This window comes from Larus michahellis, chromosome 16 (assembly GCF_964199755.1).
Source record: "Larus michahellis chromosome 16, bLarMic1.1, whole genome shotgun sequence".
Taxonomy (NCBI): Eukaryota; Metazoa; Chordata; class Aves; order Charadriiformes; family Laridae; genus Larus; species Larus michahellis.
Genome location: NC_133911.1, coordinates 2,455,820 through 2,468,708, shown reverse-complemented (window position 1 = coordinate 2,468,708; position 12,889 = coordinate 2,455,820). Strand labels below are relative to the sequence as shown.

The window sequence follows — 12,889 nt, the reverse complement described above, 5'->3', positions numbered from 1 at the left end:
AACCCCTAATGCAGCACCCCCCCCCCATTGCACCTTCCCCCTTGCACTCCCTAATGCAGCAACCCCCCATGGCACCCCCTAATGGAACACACCCCCCCCTTGCACCCCCTAATGCAGCACCCCCATGGCACCCCCCTAATGCAACACCCCCCCTATTGCACCCCCTAATGGAACACACACCCCCCTTGCACCCCCCTAATGCAACACCCCCCCATTGCACCTTCCCCCTTGCACCCCCCTAATGCAACACCCCCCATGGCACCCCCCTAATGCAGCACCCCCCCATTGCACCCCCTAATGGAACACACACCCCCCTTGCACCCCCCTAATGCAACACCCCCCCAGCACCCCCTAATGCAACACCCCCCATTGCACCCCGTAATGGAACACACACCCCCCATCACACCCCCTAATGCAACACCCCCCCCCGGCACCCCCAATGCATCCCCTAAAGCACCTTCCCCCCTTGCACCCCCCCCCATTGCACCCCCTAATGCAACGCACTCCTTGCACCCCCTAATGCACCCCCCCGCCTTGCACCCCCCCATTGCACCCCCTAATGCAACGCACTCCTTGCACCCCCTAATGCACCCCCCCGCCTTGCACCCCCCCATTGCACCCCCTAATGCGCCTTCCCCCGTTGTACCCCCCCATTGCATCCCCACGTTGCACCCCCCCCCTTGCACCCCCTAATGCACCCCCCAGTTCACCCCCCCTTGCATCCCTCGTGCACCCCCCCCCTTGCACCCTCCCATTGCAACCCCAGGGCACCCCCTGTTCCACCCCCACATTGCACCCCCCTATTCCACCCCCAACACCCCCCCCATCGCGCCCCCCCCCCCCACTGCACCCCCCCTTGTGCCCTTCTCTTGTACCCCAAATGCACCCCCCAGCGTGCCCCCCCCACTGCATCCCTCGTTGAGGCCCCCCATCACCCCCCCACTGCACCCCTAAATGTGCCCTCTCTGCACCCCTGAAAGCACCCCCCCGTTGCCCCCCCCCGCTGCAACCCCTTAATGCAGCCCCTCATGGGACCCCTCAACGCACCCCATTAATGCTCCCCCGCCCCCCAGTACCCCCCACATTGCACCCCCTGCCCCCCCTCCCCACCCCATTCCTGCCCCAGGGCTTTGGGGGAGGGGGGGGGGCGCTGACACCCCGGGGGGCGCCAGCGGGAAAAGGGGGGGACTGGTGGGGGAATGTCCCCCCCGGGGTCCCCAGTATCCCCCGTGTCCCCCGATGTCCCCCACCTCCATGATGTCTCCCATGTCCCCCCATGTCCCCAATGTCTGCCACGTCCCTGATGTCCCCCATGTCCCCATATCCCCCAGTGTCCCCCCGTGTCCCCCATGTCCCCGATGCCCCTCCATGTCCCCCCGCGTCCCCCATGTCCCCGATGTTCCCCCACGTCCCCGATGCCCCCCCATCCCCAATGCTCCTAATGTCCCTTACACCCCCAATGCCCCCAGTGCCTCGATGCCCCCGATGTTCCCGATGTCCCCCACGTCCCCCCGCATCCCCGATGTCCCCCACGTCCCCCTGCGTCCCCGATGCCCCTGTGTCCCCCATGTCCCCCACGTCCCCCCACATCCCCGATGTCCTCCATGTCCCTGGTATCCCCCATGTCTCCAATGTCCCCGATGCCCCCAATGTCCCCCACATCCCCCTGCATCCCCGATGCCCCCGATGTCCCCCGTGTCCCCCCACGTCCCCGATGTCCCCCATGTCCCCCCACCTCCCCGATGTCCCCCAGGTCCCCAATGCCCCCACATGTCCCCAATGCCCCTGATGTCCCCAATGCCCCTATGTCCCCCCGCATCCCCCATGTTCCCAATGTCCCCCACGTCCCCCGCGTCCCCGATGTCCCCCACGTCCCCAATGTCCCCGTGTCCCCGCAGAAGCTGGAGGGCTCCAGGTGCCGGGGGCAGCTCCTCATCTTCGGGGCCACCAACTGGGACCTCATCGGCCGCAAAGAAGTGCCTAAGCAGCAAGGTGCGGGCGGGCCCGAGACACGCCTTTTTTAGGCATTTATATTTTGATTCGTTGGTTTCGGCTTATTCTTCTGCATTTATATTGAATTGATATTTAATTAATATTTAATTAATATTTGGGGGGTTTCTCAAACCAGTTGCGTGTCATAATCGGGGGTCCAGGGCGCGCTGGCAGAGCACGATAAAGGTGCTGCTTTTTTTTAGCGCGTTCACATTTCATTATTTTTTTGCTGCTTATTTTTATGCACGGGTATTGAATTCTTATTTTTATGAATTAATATTTTCGGAGGGTTTTGTTTTGTTTTGTTTTTTTTACAGCTGCATAGAATAATCTGGGCCAGGACTTGGGGTGCCCCCAGATCTCCTGCAGAATAAAAGCGGAATCAACCCGCGGCTTATTTTTGATAGGTTTCTGTTTCATTAAGTTGTCTCCTTATTTTTTACGCCGTTAAAATTAATTATCGCTTTTATTAATTGATACTTTCGGAGGGGTTTTTTTTTTTTTTTTAACAGTTGCGTAGAATAATCTGGGCCAGAACGCAAAGCCCAAATAAACCCGCTGCTCATTTTTGATGCATTTACATTTCGTTAATTTTTTTTTTTTTTTTCCTTGCTTATTTTTCTGCGCCTACATTTAACGCATTTGTATTAATTAATATATTAATATTTCGGAAGGTCTTTTTTTTTTTTTTTTTTTTTTTTTTTTTTTTAAAATCCTTATTTTTCTTTCGCCAAATCCAGTCGCTTACCGGAACCTGGGCCAAAACCTGTGGGGGCCGCACAGGTACGGGTGCCTCTCAGGGATTCGGGTGCGCAGCGTGGTCTCGGGTCCCTGCGCCGCCCACAGCCTGCTCATCACCGCCGAGGGCAAGCTCTGGAGCTGGGGTGAGCCTTGGCGGGGGGGGGGGACACGGACGGGGGGACACGACACCCCCTAAAAATAAATATACACCCCAAATAAATACGGTTTGGGGGCGATTTGCTACAATTCGGAGCTTTTTCAGGGGGTCTGAGGGGGGAGTTCCCTGGATGCGGTGCTGTTTTGGGGCGATTTGCTAAAATTTGGAGCTTTTTCAGGGGGGCCGGGGGGGGGGTGGGGGGGAGTTCCCTGGGTATGGTGTTGTTTTGGGGCGATTTCCACAAATTCGGAGCTTTTTCAGGGGGTCTGAGGGGGGAGTTCCCTGGGTGCGGTGCTGCTTTGGGACGATTTGCTAAAATTTGGAGCTTTTTCAGTGGGGCCAGGAGGGGGCCCGGGGGGGTGGGGGGAGTTCCGTGGGTACGGTGCTGTTTTGGGGCGATTTGCTAAAATTTGGAGCTTTTTCAGTGGGGCCGGGAGGGGGGCCGGGGGGGTGGGGGGGAGTTCCTTGGGTACGGTGTTGTTTTGGGGCGATTTCCACAAATTCGGAGCTTTTTCAGGGGGTCTGAGGGGGGAGTTCCCTGGGTGCGGTGCTGTTTTGGGGCGATTTGCTAAAATTTGGAGCTTTTTCAGGGGGGCCGGGGGGGGGTGGGGGGGAGTTCCGTGGGTACGGTGCTGTTTTGGGGCGATTTCCACAAATTCGGAGCTTTTTCAGGGGGTCCGAGGGGGGAGTTCCCTGGGTGCGGTGCTGCTTTGGGGCGATTTGCTAAAATTTGGAGCTTTTTCAGTGGGGCCAGGAGGAGGGCTGGGGGGGTGGGGGGAGTTCCCTGGGTACGGTGCTGTTTTGGGGCAATTTCCACAAATTTGGAGCTTTTTCCAGGGGTCCGCAGGGGGGGAGGGAGGGGGAGTTCCGTGGGTACGGTGCTGTTTTGGGGCGATTTGCTAAAATTTGGAGCTTTTTCAGTGGGGCCAGGAGGGGGGCTGGGGGGGTGGGGGGAGTTCCGTGGGTACGGTGCTGTTTTGGGGCAATTTCCACAAATTTGGAGCTTTTTCCAGGGGTCCGCAGGGGAGGTGGGGGGGAGTTCCGTGGGTACGGTGCTGTTTTGGGGGCGATTTCCTCGATAAATAAATAAAAACGCCCCCGGAACGGGATGGTGCAAAGCTCTGCCTTCCCGGTTTGGGGAAAAAAAAAACCAAAAAACCCAAAAAAACCCCCAAAAAACGGCGGTTTTGGGTTAGGTCGCAATGAAAAAGGGCAGTTGGGCCACGGGGACACGAAGCGGGTGGAAGCCCCGAAGCTCATCGAGGTGCTGGGGGGGGAAGCCATCGTGCTGGCAGCCTGCGGCCGCAACCACACCCTGGCGCTCACAGGTACCGCGGGGCGGGAGGGGGGAGCAGAGAAAAAAAAAAAAGCAAAAAAAAAAAAAACCCCCAAAAAACCCACCACATTTTGGGGCAAAGCGCCCGAAATCAGCCCGTGTTTTGCCTTGCAGAGAGCGGCTCCGTCTTCGCCTTCGGGGAGAATAAAATGGGGCAGCTGGGGCTGGGGAACCAGACGGACGCCGTGCCCAGCCCCGCGCAGGTATCGCCGCCCCCTTTGGCCTTTTTTTTTTAATTTTTGGGGGGGGTGAAAAAACAGCAAAACTGGGGCTTTTCTTCTCGGGGCGGGGAATAAAAAATCCCTAGCGGCCCCCAAACCCCTTCGGGACGCGGGAGCGTCCCTCTCGGCTAGGGAAAAGAACAGGCAAGAACGCCAAATAAAACCAGGGATTTGAGGATTTTGGGGGGGGGTTCCCGGGGGGAAATGTAAAGGTGGGGCCTTTTTTTCTCCTTTTTTGGAAAGTTTGGGGTTTGGTTTTTTGATCCGCTTTTTCCCCCCCCCCGCAGATCATGTACAACGGGCAGCCCATCACCAAACTGGCCTGCGGGGCGGAATTCAGCATGATCATGGATTGCAAAGGAAACCTCTACTCCTTCGGGTGCCCCGAGTACGGGCAGCTGGGTACGGCGCCGTTTTGGGGCGATTTCCTCAGAATTGGAGCTTTTTCGGGGGGTCGGGGTGGCAGAGGGGGGAATTCCCTGGGTACGGCGCCGTTTCGGGGCGATTTCCTCAGAATTGGAGCTTTTTCGGGGGGTCGGGGTGGCAGAGGGGGGAATTCCCTGGGTATGGTGCCGTTTCGGGGCGATTCCCTCAGATTTGGAGCTTTTTCGGGGGGTCGGGGTGGCAGAGGGGGGGAATTCCCTGGGTATGGTGCCGTTTTGGGGCGATTTCCTCAAATCTGGAGCTTTTTCAGGGGGTCGTGGCAGGCAATTCCCTGGGTGCAGTGCTGTTTTGGGGCGATTTCCTCAAATCTGGAGCTTTTTCAGGGGGTCAGGGTGGCGGGGGGCGGGTAATTCCCTGGGTACGGTGCCGTTTTGCGGCGATTTCCTGAAATTTGGAGCTTTTTCAGGGGTTCACTGGGGGAATTCCCTGGGTAAGGTGCTGTTTTGGGGCGATTTCCTCAGATTTGGAGCTTTTTCAGGGGGTCGGGGTGGCGGGGGGCGGGTAATTCCCTGGGTACGGTGCCGTTTTGGGGCGATTTCCTCAAATTTGGAGCTTTTTCAGGGGGTCGGGGTGGCTGGGGGGGCAGAATTCCCTGGGTAAGGTGCTGTTTTGGGGCGATTTCCTCAAATCTGGAGCTTTTTCAGGGGTCGTGGCAGGGAGTTCCCTGGGTGCGGTGCTGTTTTGGGGCAATTTCCTCAAATTTGGAGCTTTTTCAGGGAGTCAGGGTGGCTGGGGGGGGGGAATTCCCTGGGTAAGGTGCTGTTTTGGGGCGATTTCCTCAAATCTGGAGCTTTTTCAGGGGTCGTGGCAGGGAGTTCCCTGGGTAAGGTGCTGTTTTGGGGCAATTTCCTCAGATTTGGAGCTTTTTCAGGGGGTCGGGGTGGCAGAGGGGGGGAATTCCCTGGGTACAGTGCCGTTTTGGGGAGATTTCCTGAAATTTGGAGCTTTTTCAGGGGTCGTGGCAGGGAGTTCCCTGGGTACGGTGCTGTTTTGGGGCAGTTTCCTCAAATTTGGAGCTTTTTCAGGGAGTCAGGGTGGCTGGGGGGGGGAATTCGTGGGTGCGGTGCTGTTTTGGGGCGATTTCCTCAAATTTGGAGCTTTTTCAGGGGTTCAGTGGGGGAGTTCCCTGGACGCGGTGTTGTTTTGGGGCAATTTGCTAAAATTTGCAGCTTTTTCAGGGGGGTCGGGACGAGGCGGGGGGGGTGTGTGGAGGGAGTTCCCTGGGTACGGTGCCGTTTTGGGGCGATTTCCTCAAATCCGGAGCTTTTTCAGGGGGTCGGGGTTAGGGGAGTTCCCTGGGTGCGGTGCTGTTTTGGGGCGATTTCCTAAAATTTGGAGCTTTTTCGGGGATGGGGGTGGGGAGGGAAAAGTTCCCTGCCTCAGTTTCCCCCTTGGAGCAACCCGCAGCATCCCTTGGCCCGTCCCGCAAAAAAACCCCGGCGGGGTGGAAAGGGGGATTTTTGGAAATATTTAGGAAGTAACGGGGGAGGACGAGGCTGCCAGGGGGGAACACGGGCGGGACGTGAGACGAAAAACATCCGTTTTTAATCGCGGTGCCGGGTCCCGCAGGGCATAATTCGGACGGGAAGTTCATCGCCCGGGCGCAGCGCATCGAGTACGACTGCGAGCTGGTGCCGCGGCGCGTGGCCATCTTCATCGAGAAGACCAAAGACGGGCAGATCCTGCCCGTCCCCAACGTGGTGGTGCGGGACGTGGCCTGCGGGGCCAACCACACGGTACGCGCGCGGGCACCCCCCCTCCCACCGCCTCCGCCCTCGTTAACCCGCCGCCCGCTAATTGGGAAAGGCGGGCGGCGGGCATTCGTCCCTAAGTAGCTGCGGCGGGCATCAATTATTAATTGACGAAGGTTCGCAGCGGGCATCAACTCTTAAACAGCTGCAGCGGGCGTTAATTGGGAAAGATTGGCAGCGTGCGTTTATCCATAATTACCTGCAGCATGCACTAATTAACAAAGATTGGCAGCGCGCGTTTATCCATAGTTACCTGCAGCCTGCGTTAATTGGGGAAGACTTGCAGCATCCCTTCATCCGTAATTACCTGCAGCCTGCGTTAATTGGGAAAGATTTGCAGCCTGCATTTGTCCATAATTACCTGCAGCATGCACTAATTAACACAGATTGGCAGCGTGCGTTTAGCCGTAGTTACCTGCAGCCTGCGTTAATTGGGGAAGACTTGCAGCATCCCTTCATCCGTAATTACCTGCAGCCTGCGTTAATTGGGAAAGATTTGCAGCCTGCATTTGTCCATAATTACCTGCAGCATGCACTAATTAACAAAGATTGGCAGCATGCGTTTAGCCGTAGTTACCTGCAGCATGCACTAATTAACACAGATTGGCAGCGTGCGTTTATCCATAGTTACCTGCAGCCTGCGTTAATTGGGGAAGACTTGCAGCATCCCTTCATCCGTAATTACCTGCAGCCTGCGTTAATTGGGAAAGATTTGCAGCCTGCATTTGTCCATAATTACCTGCAGCATGCACTAATTAACAAAGATTGGCAGCATGCGTTTAGCCGTAGTTACCTGCAGCATGCACTAATTAACAAAGATCGGCAGCGTGCGTTTATCCATAGTTACCTGCAGCCTGCGTTAATTGGGAAAGACTTGCAGCATCCCTTCATCCGTAATTACCTGCAGCCTGCGTTAATTGGGGAAGACTTGCAGCATCAATAATCACCTGCAGCCTGCGCTGATTGGGGATGATTTGCAGCGCGCAATTTATCCACAAATAGCTGCAGCCTGCGTTAATTGGGGCTGATTTGCAGCGTCACTAATCACCTGCGGCCTGCGTTAATTGGGCGAGACCTGCAGCATCCCTTCATCCGCGATCGCCCGCAGCCCGCGTTCCTCGGCAGAGCTCGGCGGCGCGCGTTTCACCCCAAATCCCCGCCGCGCGCGTCAGCCGGGCACGACTCGGCGGCGTCCCTTCGCCCGCAATTACCCGCCGCGTGCGTTAATTGGGCGAGACCCGGCGGGGAGCGTTTAAGGCCGCGGATTCGCAGGGGGCGCGTAAGAGAATAAATGGAATAACGGTTTGCAGGGCGCGTTTAAGGGGAGCGAGCCGTAGCCTGCGTTTTAGGGTCAGCAGGCAGAGCGCGCGCGTGCGTACGGAGGGACGAAGTTCCGCCGGCTGCGTCTCCGGTTGAATCCTCGCAGCGCGTCCAAGGGTGGAGATGGGCAGGCCCAAGGTTTGCGAGCGCGCGTTTTAAGGCTCAATCCTCGGCGCCGCGTTTAACGGCGGAGGTTCCGCGGCCGGGGGTGCGAGGACGCGGGGCGCGGCGGAGGGTGGAGAGACGCGTTCGCGGCGCCCGCTGTAGGGGCGAGGGGGTTTTCCCGGCGCCCGCGTTAAGGGGCGAGGACCCGCGGGGTTGACGTTGGCAGCGGGCGTTTCGGGGCGAGGTTTTGCAGCCTCCGTAAGTAAACGCGAAGGTTTGCTGGGGGCGGGGGGGGCGCGTCCGCGGCTGGAGATGTTCGCATTGGGCTCGGGAAGGTGAGCATTCGCGGGGCGCGCTGGAGGACGGGAGGTTTGCAGCCTGCATTTAAGGACAGAGATTCGCAGGGTGGATTTAAGGATAAATATTTGCAGGGCGCGTTTAAGGATAAATATTTGCAGGGCGCGTTTAAGGATAAATATTTGCAGGGCGCGTTTAAGGATAAATTCTTGCAGCGTGGATTTAAGGATAAATATTTGCAGGGTGCATTTAAGGGTAAATTCTTGCAGTGTGTGTTTAAGGATAAATTCTTGCAGGGCGCATTTAAGGATAAATTCTTGCAGCTTGGATTTAAGGATAAATATTTGCAGAGCACGTTTAAGGATAAATTCTTGCAGGGCGCGTTTAAGGATAAATTCTTGCAGCTTGGATTTAAGGATAAATTCTTGCAGGGTGCATTTAAGGATAAATATTTGCAGCGTGCATTTAAGGGTAAATTCTTGCAGCGTGTGTTTAAGGATAAATTCTTGCAGGGTGGATTTAAGGATAAATTTTTGCAGGGCGTGTTTAAGGATAAATATTTGCAGGGCACATTTAAGGATAAATTCTTGCCTGGCGTGTTTAAGGATAAATTCTTGCAGCATGGATTTAAGGATAAATTCTTGCAGCGTGTGTTTAAGGATACATTCTTGCAGGGTGGATTTAAGGATAAATATTTGCAGAGCACGTTTAAGGATAAATTCTTGCAGGGTGCATTTAAGGGTAAATTCTTGCAGCGTGTGTTTAGGGATAAATTCCTGCAGCTTGGATTTAAGGATAAATTTTTGCAGGGCGCGTTTAAGGATACATATTTGCAGGGTGTGTTTAAGGGTAAATTCCTGCAGCTTGGATTTAAGGATAAATTCTTGCAGGGCGTGTTTAAGGATAAATATTTGCAGGGTGCATTTTAGGGTAAATTCTTGCAGCGTGTGTTTAAGGATAAATTCTTGCAGCATGGATTTAAGGATAAATATTTGCAGGGCGCATTTAAGGATAAATTCTTGCATGGCGTGTTTAAGGATAAATTCTTGCAGCATGGATTTAAGGATAAATTCTTGCAGCGTGTGTTTAAGGATAAATTCTTGCAGGGTGCATTTAGGGATAAATTCTTGCAGCTTGGGTTTAAGGATAAATTCTTGCAGGGCGCGTTCAAGGGCAGAGATTTGCAAGGCGCCTTAAGGAATAGATATTTGCCGGGTGCGTTTAGGAATAAATGCCTGCAGGGCGCAGTTACGGATCAAGATTTGCAGCCTGCGTTTAAGGGTAAATTGTCGCAGGACGGATTTAAGGATAAACCTTTGCAGGGTGCGTTTAAGGGTACATTCTTGCAGCGCGCATTAAAGGATAAATATTTGCAGGGTGGGTTTAAGGGTAAATTCTTGCAGGGTGCATTTAAGGGTAGAGATTTGCGGGGTGCGTTTAAGGATAAATTCTTGCGGCGCGGACGAAAGGATAAATACTGGCAGGATGGATTTAAGGGTAAATTCTTGCAGGGCGCATTGCAGGACAGAGATTTGCGGGGTGCATTTTAGGACAGAGGTTTGCAGCCTGCATGAAAGGATAAATTCTTGCAGCGCGCATTTCAGGGTAAAGGTTTAAGGGTAAATGTCTGCAGGGTGCGTCTCAGGGTAAATTCTTGCAGCACGCGTTGAAGGATAAATACCCGCGGGGCGCACTTAAGGCTAACCGAATCCTCGCAGCGTGCGTTTCGGGGGAAAAACAACTTCATATCGAAAATATTTAATACGCGCGATACTCGCCGCAACCGAAGCCCTTCCCGCTGCGGCCGCCGCGGTTTTTCCCTGCGCCGAGCCGGTGGGTTCTCAGCCGCTGAGGGACGGGGTGCGGGGGGACACGGAGGCGCGCACACGCACGGGCACGCACGTATTTCTCCGTCCCCAGCTGGTGCTGGACTCGCAGAAGCGCGTTTTCTCCTGGGGGTTCGGGGGTTACGGGCGGCTGGGCCACGCCGAGCAGAAGGACGAGATGGTGCCGCGGCTGGTGAAGCTCTTCGACTTCCCGGGGCGCGGGGCGGCGCAGATCTACGCCGGCTACACCTGCTCCTTCGCCGTCAGCGAGACAGGTGGGGATTTTTTGGGGGGGGGGGACGGACGGGGGCGGGTATTTTAAAGGAAATTCCCTCCTTTTTGGGGGGTGTTTCGGGGATTCTCCGGGGATGCCGTAGCTTCATGGGTGGTGTCGGGGTTCGCAGGCGGCTTGTTTTTTTGGGGCGCCACCAACACCTCGCGGGAGTCCACCATGTATCCCAAAGCCGTGCAGGACCTCTGCGGCTGGAAAATCCGCAGCCTGGCCTGTGGGTAAGTCCCGGCCCCCCTCCCCTCCCTCCCCCCCCCCCCCAAAAAAAACCCCCAATTTCCCAGCTTTTTGGGGTACAGCTGCCTACGGGGCGGTTTTTGGCGGGGGGAGAGGGGGGGGTTGGCACGGGGTCACCCTGCCTTGCGCCCCGCTGCAGGAAGAGCAGCATCATCGTGGCGGCGGATGAGAGCACCATCAGCTGGGGTCCCTCGCCCACCTTCGGGGAGCTGGTAAGAAGGAATTACCGGAGACCCCCACCCCCTCGACACCCCAATTTCTTCCCCCCGCCACAGTCGCTAGCGGGAGGGACCGGCTGCTTCCCACCTCCCCTCCATTGATTTTTCTCCCCTCCGTGGGATGCACTTGGCAGGGCTACGGGGACCACAAGCCCAAATCCTCGACGGCTGCTCAAGAGGTGAAGACCCTGGATGGGATCTACACAGAGCAGGTGAGTGGGGGACACCGCCGGAGGATGCTGGAGTTGGGGGGGGGGGGTGTGCATGGAGTCCCCCCTTAAATAAAAACAGTGGCTGAGGCCATAGGCAACTCATCACACCCATGGGGTGCCAAAGGGAGGGTGTGTGGACCCCCGCTGTGAATAAATAATGGCAGCTGAGGCTGTACACAACTCATCGCACCCATGGGGTGCCGAAGGGAGGGTGTGTGGACCCCCACCGGAAATAAATAACGGCAGCTGAGGCTGTACACAACTCGTCACACCCACAGGCTGCTGAAGTGAGGGTGTGTCGACCCCTGCCTTAAATGAAGGCCGGCAGCTGAGGCTGTACACAACTCATCACACCCGTGGGATGCTGGAGGGAGGGCACGTGGGATCCCCCTCCACATAAATACCGGTAGCTGAGGCCGTAACACAGCTCATCACACCCGCGTGGTGCTGGAGGGAGGGCGCGTGGACCCCCTCCCCCCCCCTTAAATAAATCTGGTGGCCGAGGGTGTGCACAACTCATCACACCCATGGGATGCTGGAGGGAGGGCGCGTGGACACACACACACACACACACACACCCCCCCCCCGCCTGAAATAAATTGTGGCCGCCGAGGCTGTACACAACTCATGGCACCTGTGGGGAACTCAAACATGGTCCTGGATAAAAGTGGAGGGGAGGGGGGGGTGGGGGGGGGGTGGCGAAGCAGCAGCAGGGGCAGGAGGCGCGTGACCCCGTGCCTCAGTTTCCCCACTCTGCCCCCGCGCAGGTGGCCATGGGCTACGCCCACTCGCTGGTCATCGCCCGCGACGAGACCGACGCCGAGAAAGAGAAGCTGCGCAAGCTGCCCGAGTACAACCCCCGCACCATCTGAGGGCGGGGGGGGGGGTTTCCCCATGTGTGTGTCCCCCCCCCCACTCCCCGCAGCGGGACCCGGCGTCCTGCCCCCCCCCTCTCCCCCCCAAAACCCCGCTTTTCCGAGCCAGCCGCCGTTTTAACTACCTGTCCTCCCCATTCCGAAACTTTGGGGGGGGGCTGCGTGTCATTTCCAACCCCCCCACACCGCCCCCCCCCCCAAGGCTTTTTGAGTTCCCGACTGTAGCAGGATCTTTCGGCACATCCAGGCTTAGATTTTTTATTTTTTTTTTTTGGGGGGGGGTGGGTGGGGGGGTGGAAATAACACTTTTTTTTTTTTAAATTTGGGGGTTTTTTCTCCCCCCCCCCCCCCCCCAATATTACCATTTTTTGGCATTTTTCCCAAATCCCTTCCCCCCCCCCTCGCTTTGGGTGCTATAATTTTGGGGGGGGGGGGGGGGGGTGCCCTGCCCTGTCTCCCCCCCCCTTCCTCATCCTACACACACCCCCCCGCGGCATCCCTTTATCCCCCTCCCAGCATCCCTTTATCCCAGAGGGATTCGGGATCAGCCGCCCCCCCCCCCACCATGGACCACCCCCATCCCCAGCATTTTGGGGCTCCCCTCCCCGCTGTCGTGCCCCCCCCCCCCCCGGGAAGATCTCAGGTATGAAGAGGGGAGCCCCCGCTCCGCGCCCCCCCCCCCCCCCCCCAAAGCATCGCATAAGCTTTTCCTTTGACTTAATTAATTGGGGGGGGGGGGGGGGGATTTTTTTGTTGGGGGGGGATTTTTGGGGGGTTTTGGGGGTTTTTTTGTTTAATTATTATTAATTATTTCCGCCTGGTATCGGCCCAAAGTCCCTCCTCCGAGGCTGTGCACTGTGCTGGAGAA

At 56.8% G+C, this 12,889-nt stretch overlaps 1 protein-coding gene across 1 annotated transcript; it reads left to right on the top strand.

Moving 5' to 3' along the window:
• Positions 1–1,478: 1,478 nt before the first annotated feature.
• Positions 1,479–12,159, top strand: RCC2 (regulator of chromosome condensation 2). The gene is made up of 11 exons (XM_074560500.1): positions 1,479–1,992; positions 2,733–2,876; positions 4,087–4,218; positions 4,341–4,429; positions 4,735–4,849; positions 6,461–6,627; positions 10,285–10,465; positions 10,595–10,700; positions 10,856–10,928; positions 11,069–11,146; positions 11,914–12,159. The coding sequence occupies exons 1-11, from the start codon at positions 1,551–1,553 to the stop codon at positions 12,016–12,018; spliced, it is 1,632 nt and encodes a 543-aa protein (XP_074416601.1). The 5' UTR covers positions 1,479–1,550; the 3' UTR covers positions 12,019–12,159.
• The last annotated feature ends 730 nt before the right edge of the window (positions 12,160–12,889 follow it).